This window comes from Dermacentor albipictus, chromosome 8 (genome assembly GCF_038994185.2).
Source record: "Dermacentor albipictus isolate Rhodes 1998 colony chromosome 8, USDA_Dalb.pri_finalv2, whole genome shotgun sequence".
Lineage (NCBI taxonomy): Eukaryota > Metazoa > Arthropoda > Arachnida > Ixodida > Ixodidae > Dermacentor > Dermacentor albipictus.
In genome coordinates this window covers 99,803,490-99,827,980 of record NC_091828.1, presented here as the reverse complement: position 1 = coordinate 99,827,980, position 24,491 = coordinate 99,803,490, and the positions used below count along the sequence as shown (strand labels likewise).

Here is a 24,491-nt window from a genome sequence, read left to right as displayed (position 1 = left end):
CGTATCTAGACACCCAAAGGGCAACAGCTAAAATTCCCCAGTTTTGCAGAATGATTCAAGTGACTGTGCAATAAAATGCACAAGGGGTCTCGAAAGAACTATAACTCCCGAGGCAGTGAGGAAGTCACGAGTATAATAGAGAGCTTTAACGTGTCCGGTATTCAGAAAAACGCAAGCGGACTGGGCGTTTTACCGGATGAGCGGAGGCGCAAACGTGAACGGCCTGCACGGTGCAGCCACCTGTTGGCGCAGAGCTAAATCAGACAAGCACGTACAGCGCGCATATTGCAGTACCGAAGTGTATTCAGCGGCGTAATCGTGTTGCGGTCGAAAATTAACACCAGCAGCAAAGAGTTGCACTTGGTTATTGCAATATTATCTTCGTTTGTCTGGTTGAACTCTGCTCCACCGGGTGGCTGCACCGAGCAGGCCGCCCACGTTTACGCCTCCGCCCCTCCGGTAAGACGGCCAGTCCGCCTGCGTTTACCGGAACACCGGACAAACGAAATCTCTCTAATGAGAGTCGAATATGACAAGACGGTTGTGAAAACAACGGCGGATAACGGCTGTATTTGGGCTGTCTAACGCAGGTATACAGGTCGCAGGGAAAAATAAAAAAATAAAGCTCAGGCGGCGGGACGGAAGTGGTCCTTCTCCTTGCGCAGAAACGCCATGGTGGAGACCGGGTCGTCGAGCTTGGCGTGCTTGTGCACCGTGGCCTCGCACACGCGCATGAAGGGGTTGAAGCTCCGCTCCTCGGCGATGGTGGAAGGCACGGTGGGCTCCATCTTGGCGCGCCGTTCGCGGGCCCACGCCAGCTTGGACTTGATCGACTCGTTGTCCGGCTCGACGGTCGAGGCGAACAGCAGGTTGTTGACCGTGTACTCGTGGCCGCAGAACACGCGCGTGCTGTCGGGCAGCTTGGAGAGCCGCTCGACGAGCGCCTTGTACATCTGGTCCGCGGTGCCCTCGAAGAACTTGCCGCAGCCGGCGATGAACAGCGTGTCGCCTGTGGGGACGACACCCCCGGGGGGGGGGGGGTCACGCATCAAAACAAGTTGTCACCAGAGATTTACTTGTTTTCAATGGGTTTTAATGCGTTTGTTCACTGTCGAAGTGAGGGGAAAAGTGCATATGTTGGAAGCCGGTCACGTGGTGGAGGTAGAGAGGGCATGGGAGAGCTTAGAAGACCGCACGCGCGCGCAAATGGCCTTCGCACAGAACAGAAGCCAACGTAATGAAAACCGGTACTTTCGGCGCAGCCATCTTTGCGAAGACAAATTTACAGGAGGTAGCACTGCTTCACGTGACTTTGCTTAGCCAATAGCTGCTCAAGGTTACAGTGAGGGGGGGGAGGGGTCATACATGTTGTTGAAATTTTACCATGTAGCTTGTTTCTACGAACCAGTTTTGGTACCCAAAAAGTGGGTGCGTGATGACGTCATGATACAATTCCTCGCTCCGTTCCTGAGAGCGCTGTGGCTGTCATATACGCGATCGCGGAGAGAAGCACGCGAAGAGTTTCTTAAGGCGACCCTTTCATTGCGTGACCTTCCGAGTTTTCTTGACCATGGCTGCCGGCTGTAGGTCCTGCTGCTGTCTTTCCAGATGGCTCATACTTAAAGAAAGAATACTTTGGCCGATGGTGGGGGATCGAACCCCGGACCCTCAGCACAGCTGCCCGATGTTCTAACCATTAGACCAAAAAGTTTGAGGATCGGGCGAATTGGTACTTAATTCTCAAACTGGCACAGCGCGACAAAGAAAGGAAGAAAGAAACCGAGCTGGCCAGAAGGAGGAACAGAGCGCTGACTTCAGAACAGGGAAGTGAAGTCGGCGCTCTCTGTTCCTTCTTCTGGCCAGCTCCGCTTGTTTCTTCCTTTCCTTGTCGCGCTGTGCCAGTTTTAGGAAACAATTAGACCACAATCACTTTTTTCAAATATTATTATTGCCGGTCACAGTTATTGCCGGTAATCCAACCTCACCCCTCACCCCCCCCCACCCCAAAAAGAACAAAGAAAGGACAAAACAAAAACTGTACAAAAGCAGTATTAAATCATTTCACAGCTTGTACCCTCAGTACCTGAGCGTTGTCACGGGCTCTAAATCTTGACAGCCACTCAGGGACACACTCTCGTAGTATAGTTTTTGCATTTTCTAACAAAAAAGTACCGTGTACTCGCGGAACAACGGCCGGGCAGCTAGGTCGCCGCGCCGGGGTCACAGCGAAACCTTGTAATACGGGCGCACCTTACACTGTCAAATCATTTACACCCTTTAAAGTGAATAGGGTGTAAATCCGTCTATAACTCAGACCCTTGCACCTAGAAAGGGTGTAAGTGGTGAGTTTTTACGGTCGACTTCTGCAAGAGTTCCACCACCTGGGGCTCCCATGTTCACGACAGGAAGATATCTTCTTCCCCTGTCGTAATCAGCTACCAGCCTTCCTCGTCGAGTACCTCGACTCGTCGGGGCTCTCGGCGAGACTGTAGGACATTTCTACAAATACGGATGGCCTAACGTCCATCCCACCACCTCGGGCTTCCTGATCGGCCACTACTTCGCTTCCATCTCTACGACCCTCTACCTTTCTCCCTCCTACCCTCTCTCTCTTTTAACCCCATCCCCTTCACCCTGCTGGCGCTGAGCCGTGCTCCCGCATGGGTTGCAGAAATAGCGCTAGCCTTTTCTCCTTCCGCTCAAGAACCACTTCTCTATTTACACCTTTATTTTCACTTTTAAGGGCGTAAATTATTTTACAGTGCGTACCAATCGTGGTAACCTTAGGGCACTCCATCGTCGCTGCTAATGTTCAGAAATACGCCCCCTCGCAACAGCGAAGAAAAAAAATTCACCGACGATTACGACACTCCCGAATGGGAAATTCGAGCGCAGCTCTATACGTGCTTTCATTTCGCGGTACATTGGCTGGCGCGGACAACCTTGTCTCACGCGGAACGTCTGCCAACGGAGCCAAGTGAGGCGCAACTGCCTCGCTAACCTGGAGCATCGCGGGAGGCAGCGCGTGGGTGACGCGTGGGCGCCATTCACAGCAGCCGCCGCCGCCGACAGAGCTCCCAGACCAACCTTTAAAGTGTAAACCCCATGCAAGCGATATTGTGCGCGACAAGCGATGCGATGGAGATGGCTATCGCGTTCGCTCGTCGCCTACAAGTCGTACCCCACGCGAGCGATGACTTCGAACGACGTCTCCCCAGTGCTGCCAGTCTGGTAACGTTGGTGCTGCCGATATGAGGGCAAGCAATATAGGCGCCGAAACAAGCGTGACGCGTGCTTCGTTCACTTAAGTCGACGTATTTTACTGCAAACAGCAGCATAAACTATCTCTGAGGGTCTTGCAGCAGGTTTTCATCCTCGCACGTATAAAAATTCAATTGTTTGCTCCTTCCGTGCGACAATCGGTAGTATTTGAGTAACGTACATCCAGTTCCGGCTTCGCGCTACTGGCTGGTCGCTCGTAGCGCTTCTGGGCGACGAGCGACGAATTCTAGATTTGCAGAACCGAGCGATCGAGCGATCTGTTCAAGCGACGTTCAAGCACAAAATCGCTCTCATGGGGTTTAGCCCTTAACGCGTGCCACTGCTCGTGCGTTCACCGTCGTCGTCTTCCGCAGCTGGCTCCTTTGCCGCTCATCATATGCCAGCGTTCCCGTACTGCCCCTTCCTCTGCGAAGGCGCTGGCGGCACTGGCCCACTGCCAGGCGGTGCGGTGATTTCGGTGTCAAATTCTTTGCCGCAATACATCGCGAAATGAAAACGCGTACAAAGCTGCGCTCGAATTTCGTATTAAGGAGTATCGTAATCGTCGGACAATTTTTTTTATCTGCCGCAACCAAGGTTTCCTCGAGAAAGCACGCCACTCGATGGGTCCGGTTACGTTTCCTCTAGCAGCAGGCCCAAACTAAAGTACTGTATTTTCCGGAATACAGTCCACACCCGCTGTAGTTAAGGTACTCGGGGAAGAATCCCAATGGAAAAGCTTTTTTTTTTAGATTCACTGTAACTAGAATTCAGTCGGTAAGGAAAAAAGAAGTATTGCCAAGCTGTAAGACCCTGGGACCTCTATTTACACAGAGCCTCTTTTGCAAAAAATCACCACAGGGACATATGGCGCTAGTGTTAGCGGCATCTTCAAGAGCATACCGGCTCAGCCAGCCTGGGAATGATGGTTAGTACATGAAGTATAGCCCAAACTTGGTCCTTCTGGCTTCAAACAGGCTTGTGGAACTTTGGAAATTTGTACGTTTTCAACAAAATATTGCGTTACAAGTGCATGCAATGATTCGCAGTGCATTGGTGCACGTGCGCGGAGTCGCATTGCATCTTGCGTTCAGAACAGTGGCACTGCTTTGAAATTTGGGCCAATAAGAGGTAGATAATATGGTAATAGGGTAATATAGGGTAATAATGCAGGGTAATAATATAAATATAGGGTAATAATAAATATAGGGTTATAATATAATAAATATAATAAATATAGGGTAATAACATAGGGTAATAATATAGGGTAAAAGTTACAGTCACAAGAACATCCAAAGCCACAAGCATGAAGGTCAAATACAAATATTAATCATCATTTTCACAGTGGCTGAACGATCAGAGTTCAAGAGATTGCTCTAGTAAATCTAGCAGATAGCTATAAGATCTTATTTATTTATTTATTTATTTATTTATTTATTTATTATACACCTAGGGCTAATCACATTGCAGAGCGGAGCAGGAAAGAACACAAAGTATGCACACAATTTGGTTATCACCCAGCCCCGGTGACTCGTATGGCTTCCCTGGTTATTCTAGTGAATATTGTCATCGAAGTGGTGATCCCCATGGTGGCTCTGCCATTTTTGTATCGAACAATGTTCTGTATAAGAGACGCAATGATTTACATTTGAATGCCATGAAATGTGAATCTGTTTGGCTGGAAATTGATAGGCCAGCACTTTGTAAGAATCAACGAAAAACTATTCTTGCTGCTGTCAATCATTCACCTTCTCGTGACCCCTCCATTTTTTTTGTTAAGCTCTTACTCACTTACTTGGGCAAATTTACTGCTGACTGTAAAAATGTATTAATAATAGGTGATGTGAATATTAATTTACTTGATTACTCTAGCTCCACTAACATTGCGCATGTGGCTTGTAGTTACAGCTATGGGTTTCAATCGCATTTATCTGCACCAACCTGCTGTGCTCATTTTGTACCGCAGTCATTAACTGACTATATCTTCACGAAGTTGGGTGACATCACTCACGCAGGCATAATCAAGTGATATAACTGATTACTTTCCCATATTTTTATATTTTGAAAGGCCTATCATTCATAGCAGTGTATCGTGTCGGAGGTGTCTAATTTGGATAATTACTGTCCACTCATTGAAGATGCAGATTGGTCAAGTATATATGCCACTAATGATCCTGAAGAGGCATTGATCATGTTCTACGACGTTATTTATTCAGCAGCTGAACGTTCAATTACACTGCAATCATTTAATGGACGCCACTTTGCCCTGCGCTGCCCTTGGTTGTAAAATTCACTCATGCAATCCCTTCTCAAGAAAGGTAACTTACATAAAAAGACCAAAGTCAACCGTTCAACAAAAACTTAAAATTGTGGTACAAGAGAATATTCCAACATATTATCCTTCCTTTTAAAGAATGCTAAACAAAATTAATGTGAATATGAACATCAACTCTGTAAAGATGATACAAAGAGAAAATGGCAGCTCCTAAATGAATTTTTAAATTCTACCAACTCGCACAGCAAAGTGACGTCTGTTCATGTTAACAACACTATCCTCACCATTTCCAGTGATGTAGCGATCACTTTTCTCCTAGTTTCACCACCTCACTCTCTTCCTGCTATGCACCTCTGTTTACTCGTATTTCTCACTCTTGTTTTTTTCTTTTTCCTACTCGTGTCCCCAAGATTTGTTCAGTTATTTCAGGATTAAACGATACTGGACCTGGGTTGGGCAACGTTTACTGAAAATGTATTAAATCTGTAACATGTCTTCTTGCCCCCCTTCTAAGCCACATTTTTAACCGCTGTTTCAGAACTGGTGTCTTACCCGAAAAATTTAAGTTGGCAAATGTAGTGCCCGTTTTTAAGAAAGGTGATCCACTTAACATTAAAAATTATAGGCTTATATCTGTTATCCATTCTTCGTTCCCTTGATAAAATCTTGGAAAAACTAATCAAAGCAAGGCTATTTAAGTATTTTAGTACATTTAACATACTCTCTTCATGTCAGTTTGGCTTTAGGGCGAGTCTGTCCACTGATACAGCAATTGCAATCTGTCCACTGATACAGCAATGATATAATTTTTGCTGATACAGCAAAAATTAGATAATTCTTTAATAATGGCAAGATCACAGGATCTTTCTTCATTGACTTTTCATAAGCCCTTGACAGCATCGACCATTTTTTTTTTTTTGTAAATTGGAGTGTTATGGAATAACAGGTCCTGCATTGACACTATTACAAAGCGTTCTTCTTGACAGGTTTTAAGCTGTCTCGATCAACAACTATACATCTAATTCTATCCCTATGAATAGAGTTGTTCCACAAGGTTCCATTTTAGGCCCACTATTTTTTTATACATAAATTAATGACTTACCCCTATGCCTTAACTTTTCTTCCTATTTGACTACGCTGATGACACGACTACCCTTTCTCATCATTCTGCTTCTGCAACTCTTGTATCTAATCTTCAAGCTGACTTAACTTCTCTCAAAGAATGCCGCTACTCTAATAGACTCCTGATTAAACCATCTAAGATTACATTCATGCTTTTTAATACACACAACAATACAGCTGCTAACTGTTCCCTGCCTCTATGTCAACTTTGTAGCCATTCCTTCAAGTGATCTTACAACATGTTTAGGAGTTATAGTTGAGACTCATTTGAAGTTTCACCGATATATCGGTTCTGTTTGTAAAAAGATTTAATTTGGAATTACGGCTTTGGTAAAATCAAGAAAGTGCTTTAACATAAACACCCTTAAAGCGCTGTATTACACATTCATACACAGTCATCTAAGTTATTGTATTACATCATGGGGTAATTCATATTCAGTTCACATTTGGACTCTGAAGGTACTGCAAAAGGAAGCCATGCTACTCATCACTGTGACGGCTGTGACAACCTCGCGAGGCACTTGTATAGATCTCGTCTTTGAGAATCAAGCATTGGTGTACCAAGTCGAACATATATCAGCCTATTTCTCCGACCACAAAGCTTCCTTCATGACTGTCAAGAACTGTTAGTGGAGTCTTTGTTAAAGGAATACGTGTGAAAAAAAAAAAAAAATTCTGTGATAGCGCATACATGTGTTGCTCGATTTCTTTGCCTCAATCTATCGAAAAGGTGAAACAGCTTATTTGCTGCGCTCAAATTTCGCATTAGGAAGTAACGTAATCGTCGGTAATTTTCTTTTTTTTTTATTCAGAAATTGCTCGATATTTAATGGCCAGCACAGTGTGCGATCCTTTTATGCGCCTCAAATGTGGTGAAACTAAATCATCACCAGTACATTTATTTCGATGTGCCTGCAAAAAGTACTCTCTCGATAAATCGTCAAAAGAGTAGCAGTAATTTGCGATTCCAACACTTGTTTAGCATTGAACATTTTTTGCTGCTTCTGTTGTGTTTTGAACTTGTATGTTCATAAGATCGCTGACCAATGCTAATATTTAAACTAGCCCGTTTGTTTTTAGATTACACTTCTCAGAAGATTATGGTTTATAACTATAAGCTTGTGTGTAGTAGTTTGTTTTTACAATTGCATTGGCTTCTTGTGCAATCATTTTATGCCGTTTATGCTATGAGCTTGCAGATACAAAAGTTCTGAACTTCACTAACTAATGCAGGATATTGCATGTTTGTATTATATTCTTGTTGCATGTTTATTTATTTTATTTTGCTTAACTTTGTACTCTTGCATCCTCTCTAACTATTCTGTAACATGAAATATTCACAGAATTGTACTACCATGCTGTAATCTTTTACATAACACAAACGTTTTGTTTTAGGAACTCCCCTGACAGTTTCACAACTCTGTGAACTTCCAATGTAATCACAGCTTCGTTTTATCCTCTTGTGATGTGTGTGCACAAGAAATCAATAAAACTGGAGCTCTACTACATCTCCGTCCTTAGCCCTATTCACACATGTCTGAACAGAACACATGTACAGTGGAGAACCATGCTCGTGCTTGAATGTGCGGTAGTCTCCCAAAGCATAACATGGCTTCAAAGCTGCAGCCATGACATCAGGCATTGCCACAAACCATCAACACTTGACTTGTACTCCAATTGTGATAGTAAATATAATCACAACAGTGACAGTTGACTGGACATGTGCATGGGCTGCAATTTCACAGCCTGACGAAGCCTGGGCCCAGTCTAGCAGAAGGCGTGCCAGCCCAGCCCAATGATAGACTTGAGAACAGCTCCCGGGTGCAGCCTAACGCGTCAGACCCGCAGCGCGGCCCAGCAATGGCACTATCGCAAGCATGCACTCGGCCATGCAATTGTATTCTTTATTACCACTGCGTCCGCATAGATATGGCTCAGGTTTCGGCACATTACACATTCACTAAAACTGTGAGCAATGCTCTCAACTGTGCCCCAGCGCTAGACAAGCATGGGGGTCCTCGAGTTATGCGTTGTTTCTTCTGGAAATGGGAGAGCCAGTAAGAATTTCAGGCCCAAGTCGGGCTCAAATGCTGGCCGGTCCCACCCAACAAATTCCACCTATCACCCCCAAGCCCGGGTATAACTACGAGGGTTGATCCAGAAATAAGGTTCCCATCAATTTTAAAAATAGACAACATTGTTTATTCTCATAGAAATTTACATCATTGGAAAGATGAAAATTTGCTCTATTTTTCTACATAACCACCATCTTTTTCTATGCATTTTTGTAAACGGTGCTCCAATTTTTGTATCCCAATGTCAAAAAGCTTCGCCTCCAACCCGTTGAGAAAGCGTTTCACCTCTTCTTTGACTTCATCATCACTCCAGCAGCGGTTGCCACTCAAATGTTGCTTTAACTTGGGGAACAAGTGATAATCACTAGGCGCAAGGTCTGGGCTACGATGGGTGGGGCATAACAGTACACCCAAAGTATTTCAAAAGTTCTGGGGTTTGATCAGAGACGTGACGTCGGACATTGTCGTGAAGTAGCATTACATCGGCTGCCAGTCGTTCTCACTGGCGGTTCTCGATAGCTCGCCTGAGTTTTCTTAGTGTTGCACAATAATTGTCTTAGTTGATTGTTGTCCCACGTTCCATGAAATTGATCAGCAGTATACCCTTATGATCCAAAAAAACACTGGCCATCACTTTGCAAGCAAAAGGAGTTTGTTTGAACTTCAATGCGACAAGGTGACTCTGGGTGTCGCCCCTGTTTGGATTGTTTAGTTTCAGGTGTGAAATGAAATACCCACGTTTGATCTCCCGTAACAATGAAGTCCAACAATCCTTCCTTATCTTCTTGACACTTTTGAAAAAACCTGGCGAGCACAGACAAGGCATTTTTCCTTGTGGTCTGATGTCAATAGTCGCGGTACTCATTGAGCACAACACTTATGATACCCCAATATTTCAGTCAAAGCTCTTTCCACTGTACCGTAAGAACTCCCAGGAATCTGAGCAACAAGTTCACGGACAGTGATTCTCCTGTTTTGAAGCATTTCACATTGGACCACCTCGATAACCACCTCCAAACCTGACGGTCTTCCACTCCGTTCCTCATCATGGACTTCTTTCCGACTGGCACTAAACTCCCTGTACCACTTTCGGACGTGCTTCGTAATGGATATACACTTCTGTCATACACCTTTGTCAACTGACGATGAATATCTTCGGGTGGAGTCCCTTTGGCGTGCAAAAAACAAATTACGGAACGAATCTCGCACTTGGCAGGATCAACAATGGGAGCCTCTATAGTCAACGGCTGCCGAGCCAAAAATGAGTGGTGTAGCGAAGTGCGGCCGAGGGGAATCGAGATTGAGGGAACAGCCGCAAGCAGCAGTGTTGCCTGATTTCACTTCGCACCTTCCCGTGTGGCTGGAGCTCTTTGGGAACCTTATTTCTGGATCAACCCTCGTAAATAAAGCCTTCAGGCCAGACCTGCATTTGTGCAGAGCTTGGTGGTATACATTAATAATTATCGAAACAGAGTGATATTACACCACAAAGCACGCAGACCCAAAGGAAAGTCTGAACAGTGGTACAGTGAAACTCGCTGTACTCTGCTGGTAGGCACTGTGCGTTGTGCCCACTGCTGAAATTATGGTCATGTTAATTAAACGAACACTAACAAAGAATGCTAAGGAGGATTACTCAATTACAAGTCTGAAATGCCAGCAGCGTCAGTCTCATCATGAGATCTAGAATCACGGTAAACCAGAAAACGCAGAAGAAGCAGAGATAGGCTTGACGTTTCCACGTGAGCTCTTCATCGCGTCATGCAATTTGAATAGCATCTGCTTGGGAATAGTTAGTAGCTTACCAGTAAATAAGTGTGACACCACGTTGTAGGGACACAACCTAGTAAGCTCTGAGAACTTGTTGTGAATAAAACGAAAATGGTCCGAGCATGTAGAATGCTTTGAAATCAGTGATGTCTGAGTAAACGAAGCTTCAAGTGCAACGTTGCACGCTAAAGGCTGCTTCTCGCACGTTTACTAGAATTGCTCAGGTAACATAGCACGGGATACTTTTGCTTTCGTGGTGTACTTGCTCAGGAAGGAATACACTAGAAATCTCTTGAAAAAATTCAACAATGCAGGTAATAAGTATTTGTTTCCTCTCTAAGTGGCATAGACATCTCAGCGAGTGGAGGAAGGAAGCAATAACAAAGCTCAAACAAAAATTTGTGCAGCCACCGCTTGACTCCGCCCAAATTTTGGTATGACAGGAAGCTTTTTTCATGAAATAGTAAACAACGGCATGCACAAACACGTATGAAGCCAGCTATGCAAGATTGTACACTTAGATACAATGTCTGTCTGCTCAGGAGCAAATGCCATCTTGCAACCAACCAAATGAAACTTCTGGCAATGACAATGCACAATTGAGGGTTAGTTCCGTCTCCTTCCTGTTCTCGCCTTAATCTCTTCCGCATCGTAAATTTTAATACTGAGAGCTCAAAACCAATCGCACGTTCTGTGTCTGTTAGCATCACTGCTTGGCCAGAGCTTTTACTTCTTTTCAACCATTCACCTAAAGGCTCTTTCAAGCTTGGTTCAGGGAAGCAATAAACGAAACATTATTCACACACATAGGAACTGGTTTACCAAAACGGACTTGGCCTGTGCAGGAGGAGACACACGAAAAACACGGCAACACAACAACACACAGCTGTAAGGGTATATGCACGCTTATGTTGGCAGCGCAAGCTTTTGCAGCATGGTTCACTTTAGATGTGTGGGAATGGCTTCTCAGTGAGCTATGATCTATAGCCTTTGGTAAAATTATATAGGCCACTCTGCCCCTTCATCATATGCGTCGTTCAGGAGCAGTAGTGATGTCAAAGCGTGCTTAATACGTGCCCTCTTTCATACGGGTAGTTGTCTTCACTGAAGTTTAGCTGCACCTCACTTTTAGAGGACAACCGAAGCAGGGTTGAGTACAACAGGACTGCAGCCAAACATACCGGAGACATGACGTGTGTGTGGCAATGCTCAATCTGTACTGACTCAAAGATGTTCAATAGTGCTCAAGCAAAAGCAGTACAAATTTGACTGTGTAGCAGTGTTCAACATGCAATGATCAACAAGCTTAATAGGCACTGGCTCAGATAAAATTGAAAGCGTTATACCATTGTCACATTTACAGGTTCAGCCCTCACCAAACTCAATTTGTACCTGTTTGGGCACAGTTGTGGTAAGATCGACTTCAAGCTGTTTAATATTAAGGAGTGGTTTGTGCCAAGCAGTGTTGCAGCCAGACTTTCTTCTTTTTCTGCCGCGCTCATAACAATACTGGTGCCTAGCAATACTAGATCTGCAGGGACATCAATCTGTACTGAATCGAGCACACTCAAAAGTGTCTGTGCAACAAAGTGGGAGCCCCTCAACCCATTCAGGAGCACTGCATGTTTTCATGACAGTGTAGTATACAGCTAGAATACAAGTAATCTAGGACAGCAAACTTAAAAGAACACCACACCAGACAGTAATATGCTGCCAATTTTCACCTATACAAGGTTGTACTTATGGCAAAGAATAGCGGTATCTGGTAATGTTGGCTGGTAAATTGGCCCACATTCTATCACAGTAGGCAAGTTTACCAGCAGACAGTAGTGTGCGGCCTGCTTTGCAGGCATGTAAGTCTATACTTGTGGCAAAAGAAGAAAAAGAAATTTCAAACCCAAGCTCACGATCACTGCATGGGTGTCAGAGAAAATAGCAAATCGGTACTGGGGAGCAATCCAGTACCAGTGAGCAAAGAAACAACATAAATGCCAAGCTCCTTGCACAACAAGGTCTGTAGCCAAACTTTTGCAAACACAGTGTGTTGAGTACTCATTTTAGACCTGCCTGTACACAACGCTGCGCCAGTCATTGGTATGTCACACGCATGTGATTTCCGCAGGGGGCCGAACGCACGGAGAACTAAGTGTGGCGCGTGCGACAGGGGTGCGGCTATGAACGTTTTCGCACTACGAAACCAGAGCCCTGGGGCGACGAGACACAGAAGAGGAGGGCCCGTACAAACGCTCGCTGTGCGTCCCACGCTCTTCACGTCTCGTCGCCCCCGTGTTCTAGTTCCACAGCTAAGAACAGCCACTAGTTCAACTACAATCCGCTACTATCAAGAAGGCTCGACCTAGTCTACTATATAGGTGTTCGGGGAGTGTTACGACTACGTGCACTACCTGTGAACACCGCAGGCGGCTGTCCGTCGGCGGCCGGCACGAAGTAGCAGACGTGGCCCGACGTGTGGCACGGCGTGAACAGGCACCGCACCGTCAGCTTGCCCACCTGTAGCTCCTGGTTGTCGGTGACGCGCTGCGTCAGGCGCGGCACCCGGTCGTCGCCGCCGAGGACGCGCAGCTTGGGCGACAGCTCGAGCAGCTTCTCGTTGCCGCCCGAGTGGTCCCAGTGGTGGTGCGTCGTGAGCACCGTGGTGAGGCGGACGTCGAGCTTCTTCACCTCGTCGAGCACCTTGGCCGGCTCGACGGGATCGACCACTGCCGCCTCACGGGTCGCGTCGTCGACCAGCAGATACATGTAGTTGTCCTCGAGCGCCTTGAGCACTTTGATCTGCATCGTGCGTCGGCCTGGCCGCAGTACCTGCGCGGTCCGCGGACGACCAGCTGTAGAAACGGCACTAAACTAATGACGCAATGGTTAGTACTACTACATCTACTACCACTACTACTACCACTACCTTCATACGACTACAAGCGAACCGACCGAATGAGACGCGAGACAATCGCATCTCTAACCTAGATATAAAAAGGACAATGAAACGATGAAAGCTTCTCACGTCAAGACGCTGGAGAAGTCGGCTACAGCAGGCAGCAACGAACTTGCTTTTGGTGAGAACGGTGGCTGACATGAAGCGGGGGAAGAAAACCTTGAAAAACGGAGATCAACAACACCATAACAACACCGACAAGTGTGGTGGGCAGGAGAGGGGGCGGTAGGCGTGACGTCATGCATGGCGGAACAACTAAATGTTCCCCATGCCGACAAGTTCAGGTACGAATAGTTATTTCAACTTTCGTTTCTTTTTTTGCTGTCTATTTTATGAGCTGCAGTAAGCGCTACGACGGCTTTCAGTACTGGCCTGAGCCACAGCTGTGCTGAAACATGTACTAGAGCGGCGCGGACACCGCTTTCTCAAAGCCGCGATAAATGGCCTCAGAGATTGGGTCTCGCTGTTGCGCCATCGTTTGTTGCGGCGGTTGGCGGCAGTAACTAGCTTAATCTCGGAGGCAATGCGTACCTCCTCGTCTGCTTCATTCACCCCACGAGAACCAGAAAATATACCAAAAATATGAACTTTCACATTTCACGAGATCTAAAACGTCACGTTTTGTTCATATGGAGGCTGCATCGCTATGCATGCCTAAATGGACAGAAAGAGAACTTTCCCGCACCCAGATTTCCCTATCCAGATACATGTAAAACGCATTCGACAAGAGCTTCACCGATTTGAATTATATTTGTTGCTATATATATATATAGTCATATTTATTTTTTCATTTCATTTTTATTTCCTTAAAGACCCCCTGCAGGGGGTTTTACATAAACATAAGGGGTGGGTTTAACGTGAGAAAGTAAAACATTCTTTTTTTTCATGATGACAGGTGGGATGTAACTTTTTCTAGGAAGGTTGATGGACAGGTGATGGCTACAATTTCATGGGGAAGGTCGTTCCAGTCGCTTGCTGTTCGGAGGAAGAATGACTGGGAAAATGTAGTCGTACGGGCACGTTGGAGTGAGACTTACAGCGGATGACCGATTCGGCGAGACGTGCGTGATGGCGGTGCGCTGATGTATGGCTGCTGTCTGAGCTGGGAATAATAAAATTTGTGAAATAGGCACAGGCTAGAAATACGGCGACGGAGGGAAAGACTGCATAATTGGGACTGTAGCTTGAGAGATGAAACACTGATATAGGATGAGCATGAGCGGTGAATGAAACGGGCGGCTCTGTTTTGCACAGCTTCTAATGAGTCGATGAGGTAAGCTTGCTGTGGATTCCAGATGGCAGATGCATACTCAAGTTTTGGCCTGATTAATGATTTATAAGCAAGTAGCTTTAAGAAGCCAACAAACACTGACACCAAGGACAACATAGGGGAAATTACTTGTGCTTAATAAATGAAGTAATGAAACAATAAATTAATGGAAATTAAAGTGGATGAAAAAACAACTTGCCGCAGGTGGGAACCGAACCCACAACCTTCGCATTTCGCGTGCGATGCTCTACCAATTGAGCTACCGCGACGCTGTTTTCCCATCCACTTTCTTGGGTATTTATGTGCCCTAGTAGAACCCTAGGAGTGTTAGCCAGCGTTACCATCACAGACCTAATAAGAATAAGGTAACGCCCTAAATCAAAATACCGCTTCTCTCTGTGCGTGTGCGTGTGTGTGCGTGTGTGTGTGTGTGTGTGTGTGTGTGTGTGTGTGTGTGTGTGTGTGTGTGCGTGTGCGTGTGCGTGCGTGTGTGTGTGTGTGTGTGTGTGTGTGTGTGTGTGTGTGTGTGTGTGTGTGTGTGTGTGTGTGCACACACAACCGTGTGTGTGTGTGTGTGTGCACACACACGACCAATTACCAGTCTTGGACACACACACACACATGTGTGTGTGTGTGTCCAAGACTGGTAATTGGTAATTGGTAATTGTCCAAGACTGGTAAGTTCGAAAAAAAGGAACTGTAGCTGAAGGTATGAAAATTTGTGAATCTGCTGCAAATATATACACAGTTCTGTATAAACGTAAACTGTTACAACGCTCGTGTGGGGGTTATGCAAAAGTCCGCACTCAAAAATAAGTCGTTTATTTCATATCGGTGCTTGTCCGCTTCGGATATTTCAATACGTGAGCAGCCTACGTGACTAGCTGTGACATCATTTCTGAGTTAACACAGCTGTAAACTTGATGTATCCCTCAGTTTGTTTGTTTGTTTGTTATATATTTTTCCCCAATTCTCAATACTTCAATTTTTTTTGTGCTATATAAATTTATCACTCGCCTAACTGCTTACAGTTTGCCGTTATACCTCAACCTTTAAGTGTACCAAACCTCGTCAATACACGGTGCAGTACCAAGGAAAACGATTTCAGCGTCCTCATTGTATTCAGATAGGAGCTCACAAGGTATACATTAAAGCTTCCGTTTAAACTCGAACGCATGCAACGAAAAAAAGAAAGACGGGGGGGGGGGGGGGGGCAAACGATTGCATTTTTGGAAACTGAGTTTAAAACGATGAAGGTCCACATTCCAAGACCATTATTTACAATAAGAAATAATTGAAGGTTAAAGATCAGACTTGCTCCGCACGGTACACATTTAGCCACTATAGTAACAATATAACACTAGTAATACAATATATTATAACAACAATATATATAATATACATAAATATAACATAAGTAATATATACAACAATATAGACGTGCAATTCAAAGTAAAAGCAAAGTAAAAGCGTTAACGTTAAAATGCAAAGTAAGAGCGTTAACGTTAGCGTAAAGCCGTTAGCGTAAAGCCGTTAGCGTAAAAGCCGTTAGCGTAAAAGGTGGCGCGGCGTACTCTCGCAGCGGTTGCAAAGGGCGTGGAGCGTGACGCCGGTGGCGTTCCAGCCAATCGCGTTCAACCGCGGTTGCCAAGGCGCTGTGCCTTCTATAGATCTTCGATATATGCAACCGGAAACAAGAGTTCAAGTGCTTCGTTATTCAGGTAATTTCGTTGTAACGGCATTCCTCGCATACAGCCTAGGCGTCTGACTTGTATATACATTTGAAGTAGTGTCCCTCGCTCTCTCGCACACACTGAGGACGCGCGAACGAGAACTGTGCGAGATACCGCGAGATTACGCGTGCATGTGTGAGTAAGTGCGCTGTTCGATCTATGTAGGGACGTAAATGGTTAGCACTGACTGGTTTTCCGGGACGCTCACGAAGCACAACGCAATCGCAGATAGGAATGCAAAAGTCTTTTTTTTTTAATGAAAGGAAAACGGAAAAAACCCACCTGTGCTTCACTTGTATGCAGCCGTGTTGCTGAAAATGCTCATGCGGACTTTACGCTCGCTTGTGGCAGCTGGACAGATACTGCGTCAAAACACACTCATTATTCCTCGTCGCCGGCGCATTGCCCTTTGTTATAACGCAAAGGAAATAGAACGAAATATGAGAATGCAGAGATTCTTTTGCATACGCCTGTACAACGGTTGAAAAAGAAAGTGTTTTCTTTTTCAAATCAGTTCACATCTTTATTTCCACCACGTACATCACAGATGGAGGACAACGGAAAAAAAAGCTGCCAGTAGGCGGCTTGACGAGTCCGCAGGCCCATGTAATTAACGGCGTTTGGGCATCAGCAATGAAAAACTGTCGATAAACAAATGTAAACACTTGATCAGTGCAGAACAAAAGTAAAACACAATGATTCGAAAACAATGAAATACCTGTTTCCGCGAGCTTATAACGATGAAAAATATATATATAATTAACGAAAAACGTTTCGGACACTTGCTCAGGAGAGCGGAATACAGCCGTGTATAAAGCTGCCTATATTAAACGTGATTTATTCGTTAGCGGTGTACGAATGGCGTTTATTTTTTTCTCTCTCTCTATCTCCCTCACTTCAAATGAATACGAGTCGGGAATAGGCCTCTGGAGAATACACCCCTGGTTAACCAGGGGCCTAGCTACGGGGGGAGGAGAATACACCCCTGGTCGACGCCCCTGGCTGGACCCCCCACTAACAAGGGGCCTCCTAGCCAGGTGGGGAGGGGGGGTGGAGGCAGGCATAACAGACACACCCTCCCTCCTCGCTTCCGAAATTTATCTCTACCAATGCACCTGACATAAGACAGAGTGCGACAACACCAGCCTGCAACCCCCTCCCCCCGCCCGCCCCACAAAGAAAAAAATGAACGCTTCCTGGCTATGCCACTGTCGAGAGCAATAATGACTACGATACGATAGCGAATCTAATTGAATCTGACACTCGAATACGACGCAGACAGCGTCACATCCGTAAACGTTGGAGGCATGCAAACCCCAATTGTGATCTATAGAAGGAGATGTGGCAGGGAGGTGCTTCATTTTTAATCAGTAAAAAAAAACACATGGATGGATGGATTCAACTTAGAAGTGGACCTGGTCAAAAACGCATGGAGCCGACAGACAATGCTGCCAAGCAAAGCCTTGATAAAATGAAGAATAAAATGAAATATTAATGTTTTCCACGAATATGAGTACGCAAGTAAGTAAGTACACAAGTAACCTAAGTTTCTCGCTAAATAGACGACTTGTAGATAGCACTGAATGTTGACCGACAGCGTAGTGAGCAGGCAATCAAATAAATCGCGACATAAAATCTGAAAAAAAGTCATAATTTGTAATAACCTTAGTGTTCTTGAAACGACCTCGGAGCAATTTCAAACCTATACGACACGTCCTCTCCAACATGCTGCAGTTCTTTTTTATAAATCTCGGTCGCATTGCAGTCTACACAGTTTCCTAGAGCGGAGAAATATGCGAAAACAAACAAACAAAACAAAAAAGAACTTTCAAAATGCCGAATGCCCACGGGACAAGGAATGCTTATGACGGCGTAAAACCACAGAATTGATTTTTTTTTCTTTTCAAAGGTTATGGTCACAAGCACGGGTGACTGATGCTCAGTAGTCGACAAAATTCCAACACTTTTGAAAGGGTATGCTAGCAGGCACGACATTTCCGACTATTCATTTCTTGCGTTAAGTAAAAGTCCTATATAGCTCCAAACCCTAGAAAAAATGGCTGTGGCTTAGCTAAGGTTAAGCCCAGGATGCGAAGCATACTAGCCTTTATTTTAGTTGTTGAACCACTGTTTAGCCTGGTGAACTGCTGTTGCTTGGCTATATTTGGTTCGGCTAGACGAAGGAACAACTCATGCGTTACTCTTCTTCGCCTTCAAGAGTGGAACGCGACAGCGTTCCCGTCGACCCGCCAAGGGGTGTAAGACAATGGGCTACGGCGCAGCGACTACGCGCCCCGCATTGGACGCGGTGAGCGTCGAGCAACGCAGCGTTCGGCGCTGCAACGAAATGTGCGCCTGAGCAAGCGACGCACGCCTGAGCCTTTGAAACAGCTCGTTTCTAAGGCCACACCGCATTCACTAGAGGCGCTTTTGTACCGCTTTGAAGCATCGTACTCGTGGCTCAGTGGTAGCGTCTCCGTCTCACACTCCGGAGACCCTGGTTCGATTCCCACCCAGCCCATCTTGCAAGAGTTGAGCCAAAGCCACCTAGAAAATCAGTCTCTGTAGTACGCCGCAACCTTCGCTTCTCATTCCAACGAGCAGCTCTGTCTCCAGGAGGCATCTCACCTCGTGAGTGTCTAGCAGAGGCAAGCGCAGCTGCTTATATACCGCCGCGACGCCGCAAGCGACGGCGCGAGTTGGAGCCCCCCTTCCCCCCCCCCCCCCGGTTTCTCCTCTGTCGTGACGTCACGGTGTCACGTGGTATTGAAGGCGACACCGCCGCGCCTGAGGAGCTGGGTTGAGCTCTCGTAATATGCTTCGCATAAAAGAAGAAGAGTGACAAGCCTCGCAGCACCATTAAGAATGTAACAAAAGAGCTTTTCTACTGCTAGTTTCGATTTCGTTTCCAGAAGGACGCTGTGCCGTGACGTCACGACACGTACGGTATGTCGGAGGAGCAAGACCATGAGCAGGACGTTGCACATGCGCCGACCGAGTGAGCCGGAGTGAGGACATCGAAACGTCGCGGTGCCCTAGTTCCACGTAACGCCCCTTAAACTTCGTAAAGTAGCGCCACGCTTTCAAGAATTCCGCCTCCTCCTCGCGCGCTGAGGCCTACGCCGCGTCGCTATTGGCCTAATAGCATCAAGTGGGCCCTCGCGCCGTGCATCAGCGCCATTTTTGCTCGAGAAGCGTCTACAGTCGCGAGGAGCAACATGTTGGCGCCGTTGCTGCCCTCGAGCGGTGTAGGCGGCGCCACGGTCGAGGAGGGAGCGTGAAAGAGAGGAGAAACGAGAAAGACTGAAGGTGGGGGAGGAGAGTGTCGCTACTTTACGAAGTTTAAGGGGTTTTGGTTCCACGTGACCATCATACTTTGCCGTGACGTCAAGACACAGAATGCGAGTGCTTTTGTGCGAGTATGGCGCCTGCCGATCCCACCCTCTCCCCTGCCCACCCTTCCATCCCCAGGTAAATGTGCGTGACCCCCCCACCGCCGCCCGAAAAAAATTATTGCTACAACAGTTTTCATAAAACCGTGCTAAAGACGAAGATGAAAGGAACACGTATGACAGGACACGCGCTTCTTCTAACTGGCGTTTATTACAAACGGTCATCTGTTTATGCCCTGCGCATCAGGTACATCATGCACCCATCATCATGCACACGTGAGGAGCAGAAAAAAAGGGGTCATTTGGAAATCATCATCATACTCACAAGCGTTTGTGTGCATGATGATGAGTGCGTAATGTACCTGATGCGCGGAGCATAAATAGATGACCGTTTGCAATAAACGCCAGTTGGAAGTAGCGCCTGTCCTGTCATACGTGTTCCTTTCATCTTCGTCTTTAGCGCGTTTTTACGAAAACTGTCAAAATGAACCAACTCGCCCAAGTCAAGGTATTCTCGCTACGCCACTGACCCGATTTGATTAGTCTTGTCGCGTTAAAGAAGAAGTTTAAACTCTAACAATTGTAGGGAGCAGGGCTTTCTTTGTGTAAACTGCCAATTTCTATCCTATATTGCCGCCCCCTGCCCTCCCCTCCCCAAAAAAGAAAGAATAATAATGAAAAGAAGCGCCAAGCTTACGACTCTGTAACTCATCTTTGTAAAGGATATCGCAATTCTGCAAAGTGCAGCTGTCGAGACATGCGGAGTTGGAGTAATTGCTACGTTCTCCGCCGCTCTGAACTATGCCAATGATTACGACTTTTGCAAAAAAGAAAACCCGTAAACAACTAAACAATTTGGACGTAATCCTCGAAACAATGCATCACATCTGTCTGCTACAAACGGCATTGCAGATGCACTTTTAATGATATTAGCATTGTCCGATATCTATGTCCGGATCCAACCTTTATTCATTTCACGCCAACTTGAGTCACTGAGTATGTTCCACTCGGTATCTGCCACTCATCATAATAATCATCGTGACATCTAAAACATATAATCCCATATTACGCATCCATCACAAGATAGATTGCTAATCGCATTAACATCATCAATCATATTTAAAGTATGAATACGCCGTCATTTCCTTCTTTAGAATCGTGATAGATGTGTTTGGTCCAGAGTTATGAAGTTGCGAACTTCGTGTTTAAATTTCTTTTTGTCGAAATTTATTGATATTAGGCAATTTCCGTAAAAAAATATCTCAGACGCCTAAATAAAATTTGGCTGCCGAAATGAGTAGAATTGTGCTTTCTCCAATCAATGCAACCAGCTTCATTAAAATCGGCTAAGCCGTTGTCTCGTGAGAGACATCTTCGATTCAAACGTATATGCAGAGGGAAATAAGCATTATCCCGGGCGCAGAGCTAAAAAAAGCGTCGTTTTAATACGTGCTAATGAACCAGTCGGTTCAGGTCATCGACAGCGTAGTCTTTAGCGTAAACAAGACGTAAGAGAGCGGCTGTCCTGCCCATATTTTTGGTGTTTGTCTAGATTGCTCCGGAGAAGGAGAAGAAATAAAAAAGGAATGCTACGTTATCCCCGAGGAATATCGAAGTCTGGCTTCTCCGCACAATAACGCCTAATGCGGCAAAGCCACATTCGACGGAGCTTTCTTTAACGAGCCGCTGCAGCACCACTTTGAAAAATGGGTTAACTTTTCCGCGCGTATTCCTAGCTCTCCTCGTGGGTCCACAACACAAACGAGGGGATCGTTTGCGGACAAGAAAAGCAGAGGTAAAAAACTTTGTTTCTGTTTGAGTTTCGTGTTCTTGGAATAAAGAGGCAAACGTAGGCTTTCGGGGTGCGCCTTCAATCCCTTGCATTGTATGCTTGTATAATGTGTTTTTTATGTATTTATATCATCCTTCAATATACCTCATATGGTTCAATGTATTTAATATTTCATATGCACATCTTTTCTTTGAACGTATTTAATTACATTACTGTATGAACATATTCCCTCCTGCCTGCGTCACAGGTTGGCCTGCAGTATTCTGTAAATAAATGAAATAAATAAAACTTGGCTCCAGAGTTCGCGGTATAAAAACGGGAGTACCAAACAGAGTGGCGTAGAATGCAAACTGTTTTTGTCAGGAAAGCGCGCGGCCTTCTTCGGTTCCACAAATGGCCCGCTTTTTTTTTCTGTTCCTGTATCGCATTTCTCATCCTTACGCGGGATAATGCCTCTGCCCGCGAGCTTGACCGTCACTCGCTAAGCCGGCGCGTCCAGGGTCGTCTCTTTCCTTCCACCCTCCTCTCCCTGGTCGCGCTGCGCGATCCCTCAAGGCGAGGCGTCTCTAACGCCAACTGGAAAACGTCGAGAATGCGCGCAATCCGCGCACGTACGACGCCAGCGGAGTGAAGGGCGCGCGTCCCCAAGCGTTGGCCACGACCGAATGTGGGAAAGAGAGAGAGAGAGAGAGAGAGAGCGATGTGGCGCATGGTACGCACACTGTGCGTCAGCGCCGGAGCTTGGATTTCCATTGAGAGGTACGGGCGCTCTCTCACTCACTCGCTCCGCAGCGCGCGACAGCGCGTCTGCCAGCACCTCAGCGCCGCCCCCCACACCCACAACCTTCGGCTGGGCGAAAAGGCTGCAGAGAAGGGAACGCGCGTTTCCGCGCGCGCACCCACGTGCTCCCTTCCTCCCCGACAACCCGTACCCCTCAGCTGACGTCACGCGCGCTCCGCGCGCCAGGGGATCGATGCCGGCGTCCGGCGCCATGGCGTAGCGTGCGCACCACCGCCGTGTACGGCTTGGCCGCGATGGCCGAGGTGAGCTTCACCAAGCGAGCGGCGGCCGAGCTGAGCCGCTGCTTCAACGGGCTCGCCGTGCGAGCCAAGGGTGGACTGCAGCACGAGTCGCCCGCGACCGCGACCGGAGGCGGCAACACCGGCGGCGGCGCGGCGACCGCGACCAGACGCGGCCGCGGAGGAGGAACGGGGAATGGAGCGCCGCCCGGACGCGTCGCCTGTTCCGCAACAGCCAACGCTCCGGCGGCCGCCGCGGCGGCCGCCACCACCGCTGCCGCGGTAGCGACGTCGAACGCCGCCGCGGCGGCGGCGGCCGTAGTCGCGGCGGCCGCCGCGACCCGTCCCCGAACGGCCGCCGAGATGCTGCGCGACCCGGAGTTCCTGTCGCGCCTGTTCTCGCACTTTCGGGGCCGCGAGCGGCTGCCCCTCGCCTCGGTGTGTCGCGCGTGGAGGGACGCCCTGTACGACGACCCTCGCCACTGGCGAGACATGGCCGCCGCGCTGCGGTGCCGGGAGCTGCGCCGGGAGGGCGCCGAGTCGCGCCGCCGGCTGCTCGAGTCGCTCGAGCGGCGCGGCATGGACGCCGTCTGGCTGGTGGGCGCCTCGGACGAGGACCTGGCCGACGTCGTGTCGCTGGGCGCCGCGCTGCTGAGCCGCGCGCGGCTCGTGGCGCTGCGATGCTCGAGCGTCTCGGACCGCGGGCTCGAGACCCTCCTGGCGGCCGCGCCTCGCGTCTCGGCGCTCGAGCTGTTCGGCTGCAACGAGCTGACGGACGCCGGACTGTGGGCCGCGCTGCGGCCCACGGTCACGTCGCTGACGCTCGCCGACTGCATCAACGTGGCCGACGAGACGCTGGCCGCCGTGGCGCAGCTGCTTCCCGCTCTGCGAGAGCTCAACCTGCAGGCGTACCACGTCACCGACGCCTCGCTGGCGCACCTCGGAGGAGGAGGAATCGGTTCGCACCACCACCAGCACCAGCAGCAGCAGCAGCAGCAGCTGCAGCACCAGTCGCAGCTGGTCGTGCTGCGACTGCGCTCCTGCTGGGAGCTCACCAACCAGGGCCTGGTGCAGCTGGTGCAGGCGGTGCCCCAGCTGCGCGAGCTGTCGCTCTCGGGCTGCACCAAGATCAGCGACGACGGCGTCGAGCTGCTCGCCGAGAACCTGCGGCAGCTGCGCGTGCTCGACCTGTCGTGGTGCCCGCGCGTCACGGACGCCAGCCTCGAGTTCATCGCGTGCGACATGACGCAGCTGCAGCAGCTCACCCTAGACCGGTGCGTCGACCGCCTCGCCTCTTTTCTTTTTATATTTTTGACTGTTCAATCCACGTTCGATTCTCGCGCGCACTGCCTCAAATGTACGCTATATGCCAGGTCTCTGGCACACTCAGTATTATACTAGCCCTGCACGTGCATTCGTTGTCTCAGAAAACTCTTAGCTCGCGGCTTTGCATACTTGGCGCCACGTTGAAGAGACACTTAGCGTGCCTGCCTTGTTTCTGTGGCAGCTTGTGTTGTTTCAGCTTCGACCCACAACTTGTCGCTCAGATGACGGCATGCTTGGTCGCATGAAAATCTGTTGGCGAAGCTCTTGAGCTTTTTTGTTCGCCTTCTTCTGTCAGTCAGTCTACACCGTACATATTATTGCGGTGAATGCTTAACGCGAGCATTCTGTCAGTGGTGCAGCACCTGCTACGTTTTTACGACAGATGAAAAACGTTCACGATACCGTGAAAGACTTCGTGCGGCGTGGTATTGAACTGCCTGCAGAATACTCCTGTATAATTTTCACGAAGCAGCACATGCGCGTGCCACGGTAGTACATATGCTGC

At 47.7% G+C, this 24,491-nt stretch overlaps 2 protein-coding genes across 3 annotated transcripts in view; one reads left to right on the top strand and one right to left on the bottom strand.

Moving 5' to 3' along the window:
* Nucleotides 1-541: 541 nt before the first annotated feature.
* The window catches only part of tzn (tenzing norgay), a 26,051-nt gene continuing 2,101 nt past the window's right edge, over nt 542-24,491 (bottom strand). Inside the window, exons 2-4 of one of the 2 annotated variants that reach the window (XM_070523827.1) lie at nt 16,739-16,818; nt 12,909-13,326; nt 542-1,009 (exon numbers count right to left, since the gene is read on the bottom strand). In XM_070523827.1, coding sequence (XP_070379928.1) covers nt 627-1,009; nt 12,909-13,302 — 777 coding nt within the window. In that variant the 5' untranslated portion in view covers nt 13,303-13,326; nt 16,739-16,818 and the 3' untranslated portion in view covers nt 542-626. Of the gene's footprint in view, nt 1,010-12,908; nt 13,327-13,522; nt 13,763-16,738; nt 16,819-24,491 lie in introns of those variants that run through there. The other variant, XM_070523826.1, reaches the window with a different exon arrangement.
* Nucleotides 22,310-24,491, top strand: part of LOC139048906 (F-box/LRR-repeat protein 16) — a 12,008-nt gene continuing 9,826 nt past the window's right edge. Inside the window, exons 1-2 of the mRNA XM_070523836.1 lie at nt 22,310-22,832; nt 22,983-23,934. Coding sequence (XP_070379937.1) covers nt 22,676-22,832; nt 22,983-23,934 — 1,109 coding nt within the window. The 5' untranslated portion in view covers nt 22,310-22,675. The remainder of the gene's footprint in view (nt 22,833-22,982; nt 23,935-24,491) is intronic.